This window comes from Lacerta agilis, chromosome 2, assembly GCF_009819535.1.
Source record: "Lacerta agilis isolate rLacAgi1 chromosome 2, rLacAgi1.pri, whole genome shotgun sequence".
NCBI lineage: Eukaryota > Metazoa > Chordata > Lepidosauria > Squamata > Lacertidae > Lacerta > Lacerta agilis.
In genome coordinates this window covers 112998796-113019327 of record NC_046313.1, presented here as the reverse complement: position 1 = coordinate 113019327, position 20532 = coordinate 112998796, and the positions used below count along the sequence as shown (strand labels likewise).

At 46.2% G+C, this 20532-nt stretch overlaps 2 protein-coding genes across 3 annotated transcripts; both read left to right on the top strand.

The window, feature by feature from the left end:
- Nucleotides 1-1574: 1574 nt before the first annotated feature.
- LOC117042730 (zinc finger and SCAN domain-containing protein 16-like) lies at nt 1575-6461 on the top strand. The gene is made up of 3 exons (XM_033142353.1): nt 1575-2356; nt 3202-3331; nt 5688-6461. The coding sequence occupies exons 1-3, from the start codon at nt 1595-1597 to the stop codon at nt 6275-6277; spliced, it is 1482 nt and encodes a 493-aa protein (XP_032998244.1). The 5' UTR covers nt 1575-1594; the 3' UTR covers nt 6278-6461.
- Nucleotides 6462-9029: 2568 nt separating this feature from the next.
- LOC117042633 (zinc finger protein 420-like) lies at nt 9030-18663 on the top strand. Of its 2 annotated transcripts, none has more exons than XM_033142188.1 (4): nt 9030-9113; nt 11903-12615; nt 13701-13779; nt 15237-18662. In XM_033142188.1, the coding sequence occupies exons 2-4, from the start codon at nt 11908-11910 to the stop codon at nt 17324-17326; spliced, it is 2877 nt and encodes a 958-aa protein (XP_032998079.1). In that variant the 5' UTR covers nt 9030-9113; nt 11903-11907; the 3' UTR covers nt 17327-18662. The 2 variants fall into 2 exon arrangements, with proteins under 2 accessions (XP_032998079.1, XP_032998080.1); XM_033142189.1 differs by having other exon boundaries at nt 9051-9117; nt 15237-18663.
- The last annotated feature ends 1869 nt before the right edge of the window (nt 18664-20532 follow it).

Genomic DNA, 20532 nt, shown 5'->3' with positions numbered 1-20532 from the left:
TCCTAATGCAGCTACTGTAAATTGTTCTGTTAGCTTCTGGGTCCGGTCTTTGCTCCTTCAAAGGGTTAAATCCACACGCAACGATTCCTAGAGCTGCCCAGGAAATTTGGATGGGGGAAGTAAACAATGAGGACAACTTCCTGGGTCTAAGCCCCTCCCTCCTCCTGGCATTAGACTCCTGCAAAAGACAGACAGGTGGGTGATTTAAGCCATAAACTGAAAGCTAGGGTCATTCACAGGGGCGTGGTGGAATGGAATTAATTCATGCAATGCCAATGCAATGCAAAATAGGGAGGGGAAACCATTTAAAAATAGTAACCGGGCTCAGATTCATTCTACCAGAGCCAACCTTTATCCAGATCCTTTGGGAAAATGAAATGTGAGGGTGCACATCTCTTTTTCTGTGTCTCGACGGGGGTCGCTGGCAGATGACCTGGGACACCCAAAATGGCACTTGCTCAAAAATCCCAGAGTGATCTGAGAGAGATTTCAATACTGCACTTGAAAAATTAGCGCAAATTAAAACCAGGCGATTTTGAATAAATTTGCAGATGACACCAAATTGGGAGGGGTGGCTAATACCCCAGAGGACAGGATCACACTTCAAAATGACCTTAACAGATTAGAGAACTGGGCCAAAGCAAACAAGATGAATTTTAACAGGGAGAAATGTAAAGTACTACACTTGGGCAAAAAAAAAAACAAAAAAAAAACATGAAAGGCACAAATACAGGATGGGTGACATCTGGCTTGAGAGCAGTACATGTGAAAAGGATCTAGGAGTCTTGGTAGACCATAAAATTGATATGAGTCAACAGTGTGATGCAGCAGCTAAAAAAGCCAATGCAATTCTGGGCTGCATCAATACGAGTATAGCATCTAGATCAAGGGAAGTAATAGTACCACTGTATTCTGCTATGGTCAACCTCACCTGGAATACTGTGTCCAGTTCTGGGCACCACAGTTCAAGAAGGATACTGACAAGCTGGAACGTGTCCAGAGGAGGGCAACCAAAATGGTCAAAGGCCTGGAAACAATGCCTTATGAGGAACGGCTTAGGGAGCTGGGTATGTTTAGCCTGGAGAAGAGAAGCTTAAGCGGTGATATGATAGCCATGTTCAAATATATAAAAGGATGTCCTATAGAGGAGGGAGAAAGGTTGTTTTCTGCTGCTCCAGAGAAGCGGACACGGGGCAATGGATTCAAACTACAAGAAAGAAGATTCCACCTAAACATTAGGAAGAACTTCCTGACAGTAAGAGCTGTTTGACAGTGGAATTTGCTGCCAAGGATTGTGGTGGAGTCTCCTTCTTTGGAGGTCTTTAAGCAGAGGCTTGACAGCCATCTGTCAGGAATGCTTTGATGGTGTTTCCTGCTTGGCAGGGGGTTGGACTGGATGGCCCTTGTGGTCTCTTCCAACTCTATCATTCTATGAGTATACTGTACTATCATTAAAGGCAAAAATTAAAATAATAAGTCCCAGAGTGGCCACAGATCTAAAAATGTCAGTAACCTCTACTGCGTAGGAGGCAAACAATTCATCAGGAAACTTCTTACTGACCTATTTCATTTCTCTCCGACTTGAGCAGGGGAAATGGCCATGGAGGAACGGAGAACGAGGCTCATCTGCCCAAGTTTCAAGGTCCCAGGAATCAAAATGGAGAAGCTGGACCCGGCACGCCCTGCCCAATGGGAGGGACGACGAGAGGGAGCAGGAGGAATCCCTCACGCCATTGAGGCCGAGAGTCTGAAGGAGTTCCTTTGGTGGGCTGCTCCTCAGCAGATGAAGCGGGAGCCGGAAGGAAGTTTTCCCATTTGCTGGGATGCCCAGTGGCAGGACTTCCTGAAGGCTGTGCACTTCCCTCGCTCTGGACAGAGGGATGCACAGCTGGGGGAATCCACCCTGCAGGCGGACAACGCCAAGGCGTTGGTGGGCACTGCTGGGCGCGGCCCATGGCTTCTAGAGGAGAGAGAGAGGCGGCTCTTCCCAAGGCCTGGTGGAAAAGCCCATCCGGCCTGCGTTCAAATGGCACCCAGTGGCCAACGAGACGAGGGGGATTTTGCCAGGACAGAGGTGAACCGCCAGCGGTTCAGGCACTTCCTCTATGAGGAGGCCGCGGGGCCGCAGGAGGCATGCGGGCGACTCCGGCAGCTGTGCCGTCTGTGGCTGGAGCCAGAGAGACATTCCAAGGAGCAGGTCCTGGAGATGGTGGTCCTAGAGCAGTTTCTGAGCATCCTCCCCCATGAGATGCAGGGCTGGGTCTGCGGAGAGGGACCAGTGACCATCTCCCAAGCAGCAGGCCTGGCGGAGGATTTCCTGAGGAGGCAGCTCAACGCCGAGAGGCTGGAGCGACAGGTGAGGAGCCAGAGTATAAGCTTAATGTCCTGTTCCTTCTTTCTTCAGTACTGTATGTTGTATCTAACCGTTTGACAGGTGTGAACAATAGTCAGCAAAACTGTTCCAGAAAAGAAGTTCGTAATATTCTGCCAGAAAATATGGCTTAGCGTAAAATGACAAAACAAAATAAAATAAAAAATTCCTTCCAGTAGCACCTTAGAGACCAACTAAGTTTGTTCTTGGTATGAGCTTTCGTGTGCATGCACACTTCTTCAGATACACTGAAACGGAAGTCACCAGACCCTTAAAAACTTTCGTTTCAGTGTATCTGAAGAAGTGTGCATGCACACGAAAGCTCATACCAGGAACAAACTTAGTTGGTCTCTAAGGTGCTACTGGAAGGAATTTTTTTATTTTTTATTTTGTTTTGACTATGGCAGACCAACACGGCTACCTACCTGTGACTGGACCCATGGGAAAGAATGTACGCTCTAGTTATCTCCCACTTGGACTACTGCAATGCGCTCTACGTGGGGCTACCTTTGAAGGTGACCCAGAAACGACAGCTAATCCAGAATGCGGCTGCCAGACTGGTGATTGGGAGTGGCTGCCGAGACCATATTAACACCGGTCCTGAGAGATCGACATTGGCTCCCAGTACGTTTCCGAGCACAATTCAAAGTGTTGGCGCTGACCTTTGAAGCCCTAAATGGCCTCGACCCAGGCAGAGGGCCTTCTTGGTGTTTTAAGTATGTTTTAAAGCAGGGCTGTCATTTTTCTTGATTTTGCTGCTTTATCTTTTGTGAGCGGCGTATGGATTTTATGAACTAAATAAGCAAAAGAGACCCTCTCCGCTCTTTCAGGAACTGGAGCCCTACAAGGAAGTCGTGGTGGACTTCCCTGAGAAAGAGGAGGTCCCGCCGTGCCTTGAGCAAAGAGGATGCCGCTTCGGGGAAGCCAAGCAGGGGTATACCGAGGGCAGCATGCAACAAGGTCAGACACTTATTATTAATAATTTTATTTGTACCTAACCCATCTGACTGCGTTGCCTCAGCCTATCTAGGTGGCTTCCACCATATACGCAAACATATTTAAACATCATACATTAAAAACTTCCCTACAGATGTCTTCTAATCTCCTTGACATCTGATGGGAGGGTTTTCCACAGGACGGACGCCACCACCGAGAAGGCCCTCTACCTGCTTCCCTGTAACCTCACTTCTTGCAGGGAGGGAACTGCCAGAAGACCCTCGGAGCTGGACCCCAGAGTCTGGGTTGAATGATGCGGGTGGAGATGCTCCTTCAGGTATACAGGACCGAGGCTGTTTAGGGCTTTCAAGGTCAGCACCAACGGTTTGAATTGTTACCACATGGTGCTGATAACCCCAAGTTTGAGGGTTCGATACCCATATGGGCCACCTGTGCGGTTGGAGGTTTCCTGCTCTGCTTTAAACAGTAGCACAGAGTCTAACAGCACCTCTATAATATTGTTAATAGATTTGTAACCATATGGACCTGGCATTTCATGGCAAATTGAGCTTGTACTAAACAGGCAGAGCACCACCTTCCAGTCTAGACAAACCAAACACCTCTGTCTAACAACAGGAACATAGGAAGCTTCCTTATACTGAGTCAGATCATTGGTCCACCAAGCTTAGTACTGTATACACTGACTGGCAGCAGCTGGGGGGTGGGATTCCAGTAGGGGACCTTGCCAGCCCTACCTGGAGATACTGATGATTGAACCTGGAACCTTCTTCCGCTGAGATATGGTCCTACAGACTGTAACTGTGCCCCTGAAGGACCAGGTGCGCAGCCTGGGAGTCATTTTGGACTCACAGCTGTCCATGGAGGCGCAGGTCAGTTCTGTGTCCAGGGCAGCTGTCTACCAGCTCCATCTGGTACACAGGCTGAGACCCTACCTGCCTGTGCACTGTCTCTCCAGAGTGGTCCATGCTCAGGTTATCTCCCGCTTGGACTACTGCAATGCGGCCGCCGAGACCATATGACACCGGTACTGGAAGACCTACATTGGCTCCCAGTATATTTTCGAGCACAATCCAAAGTGTTGGTGCTGACCTTTAAATTATTATTATTATTATTATTATTATTATTATTATTATTATTATTATTATACTGGCTTCTTTCTGTTAGCAAATGTCCCGCTGGGGCAAGTTGCGAGACTCACCCCCAGGTAGGGACGAACCCTGGGTTCCCTCCTGGCTACTCGAGTCCAGGGGCACATTGATATGCCATTGTTCCCCAGCGTGAAGAACAACACACACAAGCCATTAAGGCTAAAACTACTTTATTGTAGATAAGATGCCAGCTCATTAAGTCAGAGCTGTGCCTTAGCGTGTCCGGCATCTTTGAGCCAGAAGTGAAAGTAAAGTACAATAGTAAAGTACAAAAACATCACGTGTGTGAGAAAGCTGGTAGAACTGGTAGCTTTCCCACAGGATAAAAACAGACACATAGTCATGCTGGCCTTGCTGCTGCAGCTTTTGCAGCTCGGCTTGTAATAATATCCTGACACTTGCATCCCACTAGTGGCATTGCTATAATAGCAAAGTAGTTTACTGGAGGAAATAAAAGTCCAGAGATTTTCAACTTTTTGGGGTCCATTACTCACTGGACCGACTACCTTTTTTCTGTGGCACCCCTGTGGAGTTCAGGGACCCAGTCAGCTCCCCCCCCTTGCTTGCAGAACTGGCAGCCTCTCACCCTTTCTCAAACAGCCTCCCCTACGGAGTGCTCTCTCAGCCTCTTCTTTTCTCCCCTCTCATTAGGAGTCCTCCTCTTGGACTCTGAGCTGCCCCAAAGAGGGGTGCCTCCTCACGCTGCCCCACAGGGGCCTGGGACTTGTCTGTCAGTTCCCAACAGCAAGGGCCCCTCGCCAGTTTCCTTGCTTATTCCGAGGCCGCCTCAGCTCCTGGCAACCAACACCCCCTGGCCAGCCCCAGAGGCACCATTCGCCTGTGGAGCTTGTAGCCAGGGCTGCTGCAACAAACAGCTGTGTAAGCCTTTGGGAGGCAGAGATGGCATCTGAGGAGAGAGGGAAGGAGAGAGGGACAGAGGCTGGTGTTGCCAGCAGCACCCCTGAGCATCATTCAAGGCACCCCAGGGTGCCACAGCACACTTGTTAAAAACCACTGCGGAACTGGGATGGGAAAAAAACAAATTAAAAATTAAAAAAATCCTTCCAGTAGCACCTTAGAGACCAACTAAGTTTGTTCTTGGTATGAGCTTTCGTGTGCATCATCATCATCATCATCACTAGGCTGAGTTTCAGTTTGTTTACTCCTGTCCAGTCTGTTACTAATTTCACCCTTAAAAAAATACATTGCAGGTGTTGGCCCCAAAGACAAGCCAGAGAAGAGTTGTGCAGAAAAGCCCAGGCAACCAGAACCCATCGAGAGCTCTCTGTGGGAAGCTGAAATCAACACTGTGCAGATCCAGAGCCATGCGGGGGAATTCCTCGAAAGCAAAGGGAGAACCCGCGCAGGAGAGAAGCCGTACAAGTGCCCGGAGTGCGGGAAAAGCTTCCTATACGGGTCGGATCTTGTCAAGCACGAGAGGACGCACACTGGGGAGAAGCCGTTCGCCTGCACGGACTGCGGGAAACGCTTCAATCAGAGCTCGCACCTCATCTCCCATGAAAGGGTCCACACGGGAGAGAAGCCCTACAAGTGCCTGGCGTGCGGGAAGAGCTTCGGTTGGCGGTCGGACCTTGTAAGACACCAGAGAATCCACACAGGGGAGAAGCCCTACATTTGCCCAGATTGCGGGAGGAGCTTTAGCGCCAGCTCAGACCTTACTAGGCATCAGAAAACCCACGCAGGAGACAAATCCTACAAATGCATGGCCTGCGGGAGAACGTTTAGCGGGCGATTGCAGGTTGCTAGTCACCAGAGACTCTGCACCGGGGGGAATCGCTGAAACCAGAAAAATGCCCGTAGAAAAGAGCATTCTTGTGACTAGACAGTGAGCAATCTTTTTGCGTGACAAGTGGGGTATATTTCTTCAAGGAAGAGTCCACAGTTGTCTGTGGTTTGCTCTGTTTCCTAGCAAAATTTTGTACATTGAATCAAGATTTCTGGTGTGCTTAATAAAGATGACTTTTTTTATAAAAAAAAGTTTTCTTTGCTGAAGTTTTCAACACAACGATAACTTTCCACTGAAATCTTGGAACCCGTTAAAAGGATCTGTCCTTTAGAAGAGGGCAGGGGCTTGAAACATCACCCACACAATGCTTTGTAACGTGTGAATTAAAGCTCAGTTGCTGCCATTTGCAGACTTATTTGTAGACACAGGTCCTGAAAGACCTACATTGGCTCCCAGCATGTTTCCAAGCACAATTCCAAGCTAAATTAGGGTAGACCCGATGATGTTAATGGACACGACTAACTTTGGTCCATTTGTCTCAATGGGTCTACTCTAATTTAGTTGGATACAACCTAGAGAGAGAGCCAGTGGGGTGTTGTGTAGTGGTTAGAGCCTCAGACTAAGACCTCAGAGACCAGGGTTCAAATTACCATGCAGCCATGAAGCTCACTGGGTGTCCTTTGGCCAGTCGCTGCCTCTCAGCCTAACCTACCTCACAGGCAAAACAAAATAAAAAATAAAAAAATTCCTTCCAGTAGCACCTTAGAGACCAACTACAAGAGACAAGGAATGCATATCACACTAAAAATGGCATTGCTCCCAGTAAAGGTTCACCCCCTCTGTTTCCATTAATCTGTATCACTCCTACATGAGGTAATCTGAGCTTGTTGTCATTGCGCTTTCTGTTCCATCACTTTCCAAGTCCATCTAGTCTTAGGGGAAGGGGACGGGCATCAGGAATGATGTCCAAGGTCTGAATCTGCCAGCTGTCTCTCTCCCGGTGTTTCCTCTTTTTGCTGTTCCTCACCCATTATTTCCCAGCTTTCCCCCTCTGGACTATGCCCCCCTGCAAACTAAATCAATACTACCCTCCTGCCCTAGGGAAGGTTCAGGAAAAAGGGGGGGAGGGGAAATCCCACCATTCTTCCTCAGTCCAGGCTCTGACACCATCTCAACCACCCAGTTACAGGTAGGTGTAGCCAGTGTGGTGTAGTGGTTAGGAGTGGTAGACTCGTAATCTGGTGAACCGGGTTCGCGTCTCCGCTCCTCCACATGCAGCTGCTGGGTGACCTTGGGCTAGTCACACTTCTTTGAAGTCTCTCAGCCCCACTCACCTCACAGAGTGTTTGTTGTGGGGGAGGAAGAGAAAGGAGAATGTTAGCCGCTTTGAGACTCCTTCGGGTAGTGAAAAGCGGGATATCAAATCCAAACTCTTCTTCTTCTTCTTCTTCTTCTTCTTCTTCTTCTTCTAGGTAGCCGCGTTGGTCTGCCATAGTCAAAAGAAAATAAAAAATAAAAACAGTTCCTTCCAGTAGCACCTTAGAGACCAACTAAGTTTGTTCTTGGTGTGAGCTTTCGTGTGCATGCACACTTCTTCAGACACGAAAGCTCATACCAAAAACAAACTTAATAAGAAACCAAAGAGATCAAAAGTTTCAATTAGAATGGAGTAAATTTTTGGATTATATAAAAGATTGTAAAAATTTGTAAGCACTTACAGGTGTGATGAAATTCTTGCAGCATGACAAAAAAGGGATGAATTTTTATTTATTTATTTATTTTGTTTTGACTACGGCAGACCAACACGGCTACCTACCTGTAACTACCTCACAGGGTTGTTGCAGAGATTAAATGAGGCGGCAGTGGGAAACAATATATGCTGCCATGAGCTTCTTGGAGAAAAATGTGGGATACAAAGTAGGTCATTATTATTATTATTATTATTATTATTATTATTATGCCACCCTATACCTGGAGGTCTCAGGGTTGTTGCTATTGGGTTGTTGTTTTTGATTATGTATTTTGTGGTTTTATATTTTGATCTTATTCTGGGAACCGCCCGGAGACCTGCAGGTAGAAGGCATTATATAAATTCAATAAATTCATAATAATGGTAATAATGATAATAAATGAATAAATAAATATGCAAATAAATAAATAAAATAAAATAAAATAAAAGCAATTTCCAGAGGGGTATCATGTTCTCTCTCGCAGCAAATTCAGAATATTGTGGCATCTATTTCCCCCGGGCACAAGCTGACAGTCCCACTATCCTCACTTGTCCAATAATAATAATAATAATAGTAATAATAATAATAAATGATCTCCGACTGTTCAGTTCCACAAGAATCTAGAAACAAATACATAAGTAAGATTAAAAAATTCTTTCCAGTAGCACCTTAGAGACCAATTAAGTTTGTTCTTGGTATGAGCTTTCGTGCAAGAACAAACTTAGTTGGTCTCTAAGGTGCTACTGGAAAGAATTTTTTAATTTTTAATTTTATTTTGTTTTGCCTATGGCAGACGAACACGGCTACCCACCTGTATAAGTAAGATTAAAAAGGAAACAGAAACAACCAGGAGGATAAAAAAGGCGATTTGCTGCTGAGAGATGCCCAGAGATGGGAGGGAAAAAAGCTAGCAACTTGCAACCAGCTTCCCCAAAATCCCACCCTTAAAAAGCCCAGCTGGTCGATGACTCTGCAGACTCCATGGTCTCAGCAGAGTCCTAGAGTGGCCCCCCAAAAAACCCCATAAAGGTCATAGAGTTTAGGAGTAAGGGTTGCTCACGTTTCCGGTTTCCGGTTTCCCGCCGGCTCCGAGCGTTGAGATTCGTTTCCGGGGGCCGATATCGCCAGTTGCAGAGCGCGGGAAGAGCTGTTGTGACCAGGTAGGTGAGTTGCAGAGAGGATAGTTCCACAATAATAACAATAACGGCGATAAAAATAAGACTATCTGGCGATAATAATAATAAGAGAGAGAGAGATGAGCAGGTATTCTAATCCTTTGTGCCAACAAAGCCCCACACTGAATTCAACGGGGCTGGCTCCCCTAGAGAGGCTTCCTAAGATTGCTGCCACGTATTTACCCAGAAGTAAGGCCCCGTAGGATTCAATGGGGGCCCTTCCCAAGTAAGTGCGTGCAGGGTTGCAGGTTGTAATCCTGTACCCGCTTCTCTGGGAATAAGCCCCCATTGCACTTCGTGGGGCTCGCCTCTGAGCGGACATGTAGACCAGTGTTTTTCAACCTTTTTTGGGCAAAGGCACACTTGTTTCATGAAAAAAAATCACGAGGCACACCACCATTAGAAAATGTTAAAAAAATTAACTCTGTGCCTATATTGACTATATATAAAGTAATTCTCTTGAATTTTTCAATTTTTCCCACGGCACACCAGGCAACATCTCGTGGCACACTAGTGTGCCGCGGAACAGTGGTTGAAAAACACTGATGTAGAGAATTGGGCTCGAAATTTAGAAACTTTGTGGGGTTTGTGGGAATGCCCCCCCCTCCATATGGACTGGGAAAGATTGCCTCCATTCCTAAACTGATCCTAAAAGGATTCCCCTTTTTGGTTTCCTAAATCGATTGGGACTAGATTTGGGGTGTCGTGTTTTCCATTTCCCAAAGGAGCTGGGAAGTGTGCCACGTTAATGTTAGCTGGTATCCTGGCATGTAGATTTTTTAAAGTCCTCTCTCTGTGACTTTTAACTTATTTTAAACTGTTTTTTAGCGTTCTGTTTTAGGTGTAACCTGTCCTGTGACCTTGGAGTGGAGGGCAGGAAATGATGAATCATAGTAAGTCCTACTACTAATTACTTTGGCTGCCTCATGAGAAGAGAAGACTCCCTGGAAAAGACCCTGATGTTGGGAAAGATGGAGGGCACAAGGAGAAGGGGACGACAGAGGATGAGATGGTTGGACAGTGTTCTCGAAGCTACTAACATGAGTTTGGCCAAACTGCGAGAGGCAGTGGAGGATAGGGGTGCCTGGCGTACTCTGGTCCATGGGGTCACGAAGAGTCAGACACGACTGAACAACAACAACAAGTCCTACTCAGGGTGGGCCCATTAAGTTGTTGTTTAGTCGTTTAGTTGTGTCTGACTCTTCGTGACCCCATGGACAGAGCACGCCTGGCACCCCTATCCTCCACTGCCTCCCGCAGTTTGGCCAAACTCATGCCAGTCGCTTTGAGAACACTGTCCAACCATCTCATCCTCTGCCGCCCCCTTCTTCTTGTGCCCTCCATCTTTCCCAACATCAGGGTCTTTTCCAGGGAGTCTTCTTTTCTCATGAGGTGGCCAAAGTACTGGAGCCTCAACTTCAGGATCTGCCCTTCCAGTGAGCACTCAGGGCTGATTTCTTTAAGAATGGATAGGTTTGATCTTCTTGCAGTCCATGGGACTCTCAAGAGTCTCCTCCAGCACCATAATTCAAAAGCATCAATTTTTCTGCGATCAGCCTTCTTTATGGTCCGGCTCTCACTTCCATACATCACTACCATTAAGTTAGTCATGTCCATTAACTTGCCTATCTGGAGGGTGTTCAGTTGGTGGGGGCTGTTCTAAAAGCACATACACCCCCCCCCAAAAAAAAGATTCCTTGGCAGATTCCTGTATCTACAATTCAGGGTTTACTTGGCAGTTGTTGTTGTTGTTATTTTTATTTGAATTAATCTTGTTGAGTTCAGTGGGGCTATGTGTTTAGAATTTTCAGTCCCCACGAAAGCAAACATTTAATCTGCTAAAATTTTGTTACTTGCCTATGATACTCAAACTCAAAAATGTTTAAACATTGTATTATTATTATTTTCTTTTTATATATAAGAATATGTCATTGATAAAAATGTAAAATTCAATAAAAATATTTTTTAAAAACAACCAAGTTTAGTGGCAGCTAGTTGAAACTTTAGTTTTACCCAAATAGCAAGTTCCAGCTGCCATGCTGAGTTGTTGATCTGCTGTTTACAAATAAATACAGTGCACCCTCTGGATATGAACTTAATTCGTCCTGGGGGTCCGCACTTACCCTGAAAAGTCCGTATCCAGAGGCACCGTTTCTGCACACGTGTGCGGCGCGGTAGAGCGCTTATGCACATGCGCAAAGTGCGCAGAGTGTCTTTGCAGATGCGCGCACAGCGAAGTGTTTGCCGCGTTCATAACCCGAAATTAAGGCTGAGGGAGCCGACGTTTGTCCGCAGACAGCTTCCGGGTCATGTGGCCAGCTTGACAAAGCCGCTTCTGGCGAACCAGAGCAGCGCACGGAAACGCCGTTTACCTTCCCGCTGGAGCGGTCCCTATTTATCTACTTGCACTTTGAGGTGCTTTCGAACTGCTAGGTGGGCAGGAGCTGGGACCGAGCAACGGGAGCTCACCCCGTGGCAGGGATTCGAACCGCCGGCCTTCTGATCAGCAAGCCCTAGACTCTGTGGTTTAACCCACAGTGCCACCTGGGTCCCTAACCCAAGGTACCACTGTACATCTATTGTGGGGGGGAATAAAACATTTTAAAAAACCAAAATCTCAAGTGAGAACCACTGTAACCTTCGTTTGAGGAGCCATTTGGCACCTAGCTTATATACCTGAGTTTCTAACACTGGTGTTGCTTTCCCTGAGGTATCTGAAAGATTTGAGACTTGGTGGATGGATCTCATTGGTGCTGCTGTATTTTTTTTCTTAGATCCAATGATGGATGCACAAGAGGATGTGGATTGCAAGCCAATAATGGATGATGGAGGAGGAAGTCAGTCTTCTGAAGCAACGTATTCCCTTGGAAGCTCGGGAGATTGGCTTGATGTGAAGGAGGAACCTCAAGAGAATTCAACCCAGCTATGGGAAATGCAGTGGCAACAGTACTTGAATACAGTGGAGCTTCCTCCCTTGGGAGCCCCGCAGGAGCCCACCCCGTGGGACGATGCTCCGACCTTCCTGGCCTCCTTCGAGCAAGTGGCTGAAGCCTACCGGTGGCCCAAGGAAGAGTGGGCAGCCCGGCTCCTGCCTGCACTGGGTGGAGAAGCCGAGCAGGCCTTTAAAAGCCTGGAGGGCCCAGACAGAGAGGATTATGGGAAGGTAAAGGCAGCCATTTTGCAAGGAGACACCATGAGCAGGGAGAAGCACCGCCAGCACTTCCGGTGCTTCAGCTACCAGGAGGCCGAAGGGCCCAGAGGGGCCTACACCCGGCTGCAGGAGCTTTGCTACCAGTGGCTGAAAGTCGAGAGGCACTCCAAGGAGGAGATTCTGGAGCTGCTGATCCTGGAGCAGTTCCTGGCTGTCCTGCCGCCAGAGATGCAGAGCTGGATGAAGCGGCACTGTCTCGAGAGCAGCACCCACGCGGTGTCCCTGGCCGAGGATTTCCTGATCAGGCAGTTGGTGCCCGAGAGAAGAGAAGAGCAGGTAAGAGAGAGCTGAATCGGTCTCTGCCTTTATCAGTGGACAATTTCCATAGCGCTTAGAAATAACTCGGGACTCAAATATTTGAAAGACCACCTCTTTTCCTACAGACCTTCCCAGGTGTTAAGATAAGGAGAGAAGGCCCTCTTGGTAGCTCCACCACCCTCAGAATTTGGGGTGGTGGTGGTGGTCTGGGAATGGGCCGCCTTCGTGGCAGCTCCTAAGTTGTGGAACTCCCCACAGAGGTGTGTCTGGCACTTTCACTGTACAGCTTTTGTTTGTTGTACAATCGCACCTTGGTTTTCGAACAGCTCAGTTCTCAAAACGTTTTGGCTCCCAAACGCCGCAAACCTGGAAGTCATTGTTGCGGTTTGCGAACTATTTTTGGAAGCCGAACGTCTTCCGCCGCTTATGATTGGCTGCAGGAGCTTCCTGCAGCCAATTGGAAGCTGCGCCTTGGTTTCCAAACGTTTTGGAAGTTGAACAGACTTCCGGAACAGATTCCAATCTAGAACCAAGGTGCGACTATATCCTGAAGCTGCACCTAGGTGCTGGGACCTGCCTTTGGAATGATCTCACCTGGTGCTGGTTCAGTCAGCTTAAAAAAATGTCAGAGAGCCAGTGTGGTTAGCGTGGGACTGAGAAGACCTGAGTTCAAATTCCCATTTAGCTCAGTTGCCGTCTACTGGAAGGATTTTTTTTTATTTTGACTATGGCCGACCAACACGGCTACCTACCTGTAACTTAAATAAATTTGCTAAATTGAACCCACAGGGCAGCAGATTTTTTTTCCGGCAAATCCACATCACTGGAGATGATTTTTTTAAAATCTCATACATTTTTACCCCAATTTCCACAAAAGTTTATACCCTGCGGCCTGCGCTTCATTCCAGAAGAGCTCAGGGTAGCAAACACAGCAGTGTTATTTAAGTGACTTTTACATTTCAGTTTCCTCCACTGAAAATGAACCATGTTACGGTACATTTCCATACTGTGCAAATCTCTCTGATAGGTGCTAAATGATCAGGGGGAATGGTTCTGTTAAGAAACGACCCCCCTGCCTGATGGGTTTTGCATTATTCTTGCAGGTGGCTGGGCTCCCAGAGGAAGAATCTATGAACCTGCAGGAGACAGAGAGTGAATCATGGGAGGATGACACTGACACTGGTAAGAATTCCTTCAACCAGAGTTTATTTCTGCAAGCGTTTGGGCTCCCCCTCCCCCAAGGCTGTGGATACTTCCCTCTTTGTATGTGGCCGCAAAGGAATGGCACGCTCAACTTCATCATTAGAAATAGAAGGAAATGGTTACAGAGGTTAGCAGGCACAACTTGGATAATGATATCTATCAGCCAACAAAATCAAACTAAGTTGGGTAAGATTTTTAAAAAATAATAATAATCTGAAACACTTCTAAATATATTAAGTAGATGCAATACAGTTTTGATCCAGTGTAAAGATACATTCAAAACAGATAAAATTGCAAAGCGTGGTGCATAAAAATCAATGATTTTTTAAAATATGTATCAAAAGAATTGGATTTTTAAAAATGTAAATTGGATTTTTAAAATAAAATGCTTTTGGAGGAAAAATCTTTGTAAAGATAGTTTTCTATTTAAGTTACATTATAGTCCAAAGGCTGTTCATAAGGATTTGTTTTAAATTTTTCATGTGTGCTAAAACTCAGTCTTAAGGTTTTTTTTTTTAAAAAAAAATGTTTAACCCAATCAGTTAACAAACATGGATACATATGCTATAATGTTATTGTTTTAGTTAAATAAATTGTTTAAATTGTTATTAAGGAAATGATTATTTTTCTCCTTTCAATAAAGTACAGCAGAAGAGTTGTCCAAATATAAACAGTTAACTTATTAAACCTCACAATAATTTCATAATTATCTGTCCATGTATTTCTAATAGTATAACCAAATCAAAAATTTTTTATATAACTGTAAAAACTACTCTGAAATTTTATTATTCCAAAAATGAAACCTTCATCTGGTTGTAAATATTAAGATTATACTAGCAAGAATGAGTCTGTAAAAAAAAAAAAAGATTTAAATTAAGTCTTACTGACTAATGATTTAAATCAAATTCACCCTGTTGCAAAAAAAGTACAATAACAACCTGACTTTTCTATTCAGGTCAAAGCCTGAAGAAAATCCTTATAGAGAGCCAGTGTGGTGTAGTGGTTAAGAGTGGTAGACTCGTAATCTGGGGAACCGGGTTCGCATCTCCACTCCTCCACATGCAGCTGCTGGGTGACCTTGGGCTAGTCACACTTCTCTGAAGTCTCTCAGCCCCACTCACCTCACAGAGTGTTTGTTGTGGGGGAGGAAGGGAAAGGAGAATGTTAACCGATTTGAGACTCCTTCGGGTAGTGAAAAGCGGAATATCAAATCCAAACTCCTCCTCTTCTTCTTCTTCTTCTTCTAGAATCAAAACGTAACCGCGAAATTTGTCAAAGGCCCATAGTCAAAATAGATAAAACTACAAAGATGAGAGTTAGTAATTATTTACTGTTATTGTTTCCGGCAGGTCTTAGGTAGACAAAAAAACGTGCCCTTCATCATTCTCTTGGTCCATGTAAACGCTTAACAGGAGAACTCTTTGTCGTTTCAACAGATCTTAGGACAGTGCAGGAAGATGGAAGCGAGAATTATCTGCCTGAAGAGAACGGGCAGGAGAAGCACCCTCCTGAGATGGGGCCATGGGGTGTGTCGGCAGAGAGAGACAAGGATAACAGTCCCCAGTATCGGAAGGAGGGAGGCGTCTGGGAGAATAGTCGCAGAGCGGAACGGCAGCAGGTGATCTACCTGAGGAAAGATGGGCAAAGATCCGTTCTTTGTGAGAAGGTTGGCAGGGAAGCAAGTATAACTGTGATCTACCAGGGAACCATCGATGGCAAGGGAAGTGGGAAGGCCTCGCGCACTCAGGGAAAACTGCACAAATGTTCCCACTGTGAGAAAATCTTTAGTTGCCCAACGCACCTAACAAAACACCTGATGCTGCATTCGGCTCAGAAGCCCCTTAAAAATCTTGGAAGACACCACACTGGAGAGGAACCCTATAAATGCACAGATTGTGGAGAGTGTTTCTCACAGAGCTCATCTCTTGACAGCCACAGAAAGGAGGTGCATCAGGAAATGAAACCCGCCACCCTGCGAAAAAATGTATCCGGTGGGCAGAAGGAATACCACCCTTGCCCCGAGTGCGGGAAAAAATTCTTCAAGCCATCACAGCTGAAATTGCATCGACGCCTCCACTCTGGAGAGAAACCCTATCGGTGTAGTGATTGCGGCGAGTGTTTTATGTGGCGTTCAGGTTACGCTCGCCATGAGAAGGTGTGTCGCCAGCAAAAGAAATTGACCCGCCCCCTGCAAGAAGGACCTAGTGGGCAAGGGAGATCCTACCCGTGCCCTGAGTGTGCAAAAATATTTGACAGGCCATCGCACCTAATAAGACACCAAGTTGTTCACACTGGAGAGAAACCCTATAAATGTGCTGATTGTGGGGTGTGTTTTACCCAAAGCTCATCTCTTGACTCTCATAGAAAACAGATTCACCAGGGAAAGAAACTGGTCCCTCTTCTGAAAAAACTACCCAGCACGCAACCCTCCCGGTGCTGTGAGTGCGGAAGGAGGTTCAGCAATGCTTCGCACCTCATAAGACATTGCCTCCACACTGGAGAGGAGCTGTACAAATGCGCCGACTGTAGAGAGAGTTTCTCACGGAGCTCGTGTCTTGTCAGTCACAGAAAGGAGATGCATCAGGATATGAAATCTTCCCCCCTCCAGAAAAACGTATCTGGCGGGCAGAAGAATTGCCACCCGTGCCCTGAGTGCGGGAAAATATGCTCCCACTCATCAGCGCTAAAAACACACCAGCGGATTCACACTGGAGAGAAACCCTATCAGTGTACCGATTGCGGGGAGAATTTCATGTGGGGTTCAGCTCTCTCCCGTCATAGGCAGAAGGCTCATAAGGGAAAGAAGCTGGTCTCCCTTTTGCACAAAGTATCTAGTGGACAAGGGAAATCTTGCCGGTGTCCCGAGTGTGGGTTAGAGTGCAGGTGGCTGTCGGAACTAATAAGACACCGGCGCATCCACACTAGAGAGAAACCCGTTAAGTGCACCGATTGTGGAGAGAGTTTCAGATGGAATTCATCTCTTAGATACCATAGGAGCAACTGCCCCGGGGGAATGAAATCGGTCCCCCATGTGCAAGGGGGGTCCTCGCCACAACCTGAGCATGGGCGAACATTCAGCAAGACGTCGCACATAATAAGACGTCAAGTGATCCACACCAAGAAGAGCCGCCACAGTTTTGGCCAAGCATCGCTCCTTGCAAGACCCCAGACAATCCACACGGGGGAGAAGCGGCACAAATGCTCCGACTGTGGGAAACGTTTTGATCGGCCGTCACGCCTCGCAAGACACCAGAGAATCCACGCAAGGGAGAAGCGGCACAAATGCTCCGACTGCGGGGAAAGTTTTGATCGGCTGTCATGCCTCGCAAGACACCAGAAAATCCACACGGGAGAGAAGCAGCACAAATGCTCCGACTGCGGGAAAGGTTTTGACCGACTGTCACACCTCGCAAGACACCAGAAAATCTGGATGGGAAAGAAGTTTTACAAATGCCCTGAATGTGAGGAGAGTTTTGTTTGCAGGGCCAGCCTTGCGAAACACAAGACGTCTCACTCTGAATTGTAGGCCCTCGAGAGTGTTTCTGAGCAACTTGATGGTGCTCTGTGAGCCACCCTGGGAAACAGTGTTTTGCAACAGAGGGGGGTCACCACAGAAAAGGCCTCCCCCCCCCATTGCTGACTTCCAAATTTCCTGGCTCATTTGGATTTGTTTAGTTTAATCAAACAAAATGTCAAATTATTTACTAGCCCATTGGTAAAAAGACTGTAATACAGTACCAAAATGTATTCATTTAGACCAGATAGGTTTTATTAAGGACAGGCCGGTAGCTGTCCCAAGCCACAAACGTTAAATTTTGTCCATTATATAAAGCAACATAAAATTCCTTCTCTTTTTGGAGTTAGCTTTTGATAACAGATTTGTAACTTTTAGACCATCAAAATACGAGAGGGGAATTCTTAGGTGTGGTTCCTTGATTATATGCTAACGATGTGGTGAAACGAATTCTTGAAAAATCAGAAACTATGTTTTGGGCTTTACAGAGAACAACAAAAAAGTAACTCATTTGACACCACTTCCAGTAAAAAAACAGTGTCATAGGAGTGCTTATCCCTAAAAACGTCTCAAAATGATTTCTTTAAATCCTTTATTAATAAATGTTAAGTAATGTTGGGAGTGGTGGGGGGAAATTTTTTTTCAGTATGGCATAAGTAGCAGCCATAAAATGGTTAGATCCAAATTCATATCAATTTAAGGTTCTGCCCACTGAAATTCCAAAAGCTAAGCTTGTGGCAGAATTTATTCAGTTCATTTATATGTGGGTTGAGGGAATCAAGATTTACAGCCATTTGTAAGGCCTTTCAAAATTATCAGTTGTGGTGATGACGATGACAATGGATTGATATGGAAAAAGAACTTAATACAGTCATACCTGGAGTTGTGAATGCTGCGGGTTGCGCGTTTTTGGGTTGCGGACCGCGCCGAACCCGGATCACGTTTGCAACCCGAGGTATGACTGTACCTTTAAACAAAATTGGAGCAAATTCATTTCTCTCCACTAGAGTGCAACGCCTGGAGAGAATTTACAACCCTTTCCTAAAATGGACCTTTATGTTTTGGATTGAAAAACTGAATGTGTGGACACTTAATGTCACCCCAGTGCTTTTATCATCGTGTCTCTTTATAGCTTTGATAAGTGTCATCGATTTGCCAGTTGCAAGAGGAGCTATACCTAGCATAATAAGTACCTTGATAATGGAGTTCAGTTAAAATCCGGCCAGCAATTAAAAGAAGAAAATATCAGGCACTCCTGTTATAATATACACCAAATTCTCCATTTGGGGAACCCCCCCGTAGTGAAACGCAGGCTAATACGGAAATTAACGAATATGGAAATGCTAATTACAAAGTGCAAGAACCCAGTTTCTTAAGGGACCTAGTTTCCAGTACTTGGATGGGCTACCAAAATGTTATGAGTAGAAAAAAACGCAGGTCTAAAAACTCACACCCCTTTTTTATATACAAATTTGTTAAAGAAAAGGGGGAAGGATGGAGCCAAATGATCAGCTCACATGCACAGCCCAATAAACACCAGTGCATCCATCTTAATTTACACATGCATTGATAATATGTGCTCCAGATGTTCAAATCAGTCGCCAAACAAGGTTGGCGTACATAGATTCAGTGTTTCTGTGACTTTGATTGGAGTTATCCTGCTTTGCAGCCGCTGCATATGTTTTCCCCAGTAGAATTTATTCTTTGTAAAAATGCATTTTTCTGACTCTCTATTTGTCTCTTCTGCTCCTTAAGTTGCTGATCTCTTACTTTACAATCTTCCAGTAAATATTTAGAAACAATAGCAACTGGTCTGGTGTTTTGTTACGATCCAATTTCTCCCCCCCCTCCGTCCCCCGCAATTTAGTATTACCGTTAAATGTTTTCATATCCTACCTTTCTCCCCGTGTGGAATTCATGGCAGCTTCCGACGTTTAAAAGCATTATAAAATGCAATAATCTGGTTAAGGACAAAAGCTGAAATACAGCAGATGGATGGCGGCTAACAGATTGAGGTTGAATCCTGACAAGACAGAAGTACTGTTTTTGGGGGACAGGAGGCGGGCGGGTGTGGGGGACTCCCTGGTCCTGAACGGGGTAACTGTGCCCCTGAAGGACCTGGTGCACAGCCTGGGAGTCATTTTGGACTCACAGCTGTCCATGGAAGCGCAGGTTAATTCTGTGTCCAGGGCGGCTGTCTACCAGCTCCATCTGGTACGCAGGCTGAGACCCTACCTGCCCGCAGACTGTCTCGCCAGAGTGGTGCATGCTCTGGTTATCTCCCGCTTGGACTACTGCAATGCGCTCTACGTGGGGCTACCTTTGAAGGTGACCCGGAAACTGCAATTAATCCAGAATGCGGCAGCTAGACTGGTGGCTGGGAGTGGCCGCCGGGACCACATAACACCGGTCCTGAGAGATCTGCATTGGCTCCCAGTACGTTTCCGAGCACAATTCAAAGTGTTGGTGTTGACCTTTAAAGCCCTAAACGGCCTCGGTCCTGTATACCTGAAGGAGCGTCTCCAGCCCCATCATTCAGCCCGGACACCGAGATCCAGCGCCGAGGGCCTTCTGTCGGTTCCCTCACTGCGAGAAGCAAAACTACAGGGAACCAGGCAGAGGGCCTTCTCGGTAGTGGCGCCCGCCCTGTGTAACGCCCTCCCATCAGATGTCAAGGAAATAAACAACTACCTGACATTCAGAAAATACCTAAAGGCAGCCCTGTTTAGGGAAGTTTTTAAACTGTGATTTTGTATTGTATTTTGGTATTTGTTGGAGGCCGCCCAGAGTGGCTGGGGAGTCCTTGAGCATAGGCAGAGTGTCCCTCAACTTCATGATTTCTAGTGTTATGAGGGAGAAAAATCCATCTGCTTTCTCCATGCATAGATTTTAAAAAAACGTCTATCATGTCTCGTTAACTCACCTTTTCTCTAATTGAAAATAGCACATTAAAAAATTCTTTCTAGTAGCACTTTAGAGACCAACTAAGTTTGTTCTTGTGGGACCCAGGTGGTGCTGTGGGTTAAACCACAGAGTCGAGGGCTTGCTGATCAGAAGGTTGGCGGTTCGAATCCCTGCCACGGGGTGAGCTCCCGTTGCTCGGTCCCGGCTCCTGCCCACCTAGCAGTTCGAAAGCACGTCAAAGTGCAAGTAGATAAATAAGGACCACTACAGCGGGAAGGTAAATGGTGTTTCCATGCGCTGCTCTGGTTCGCCAG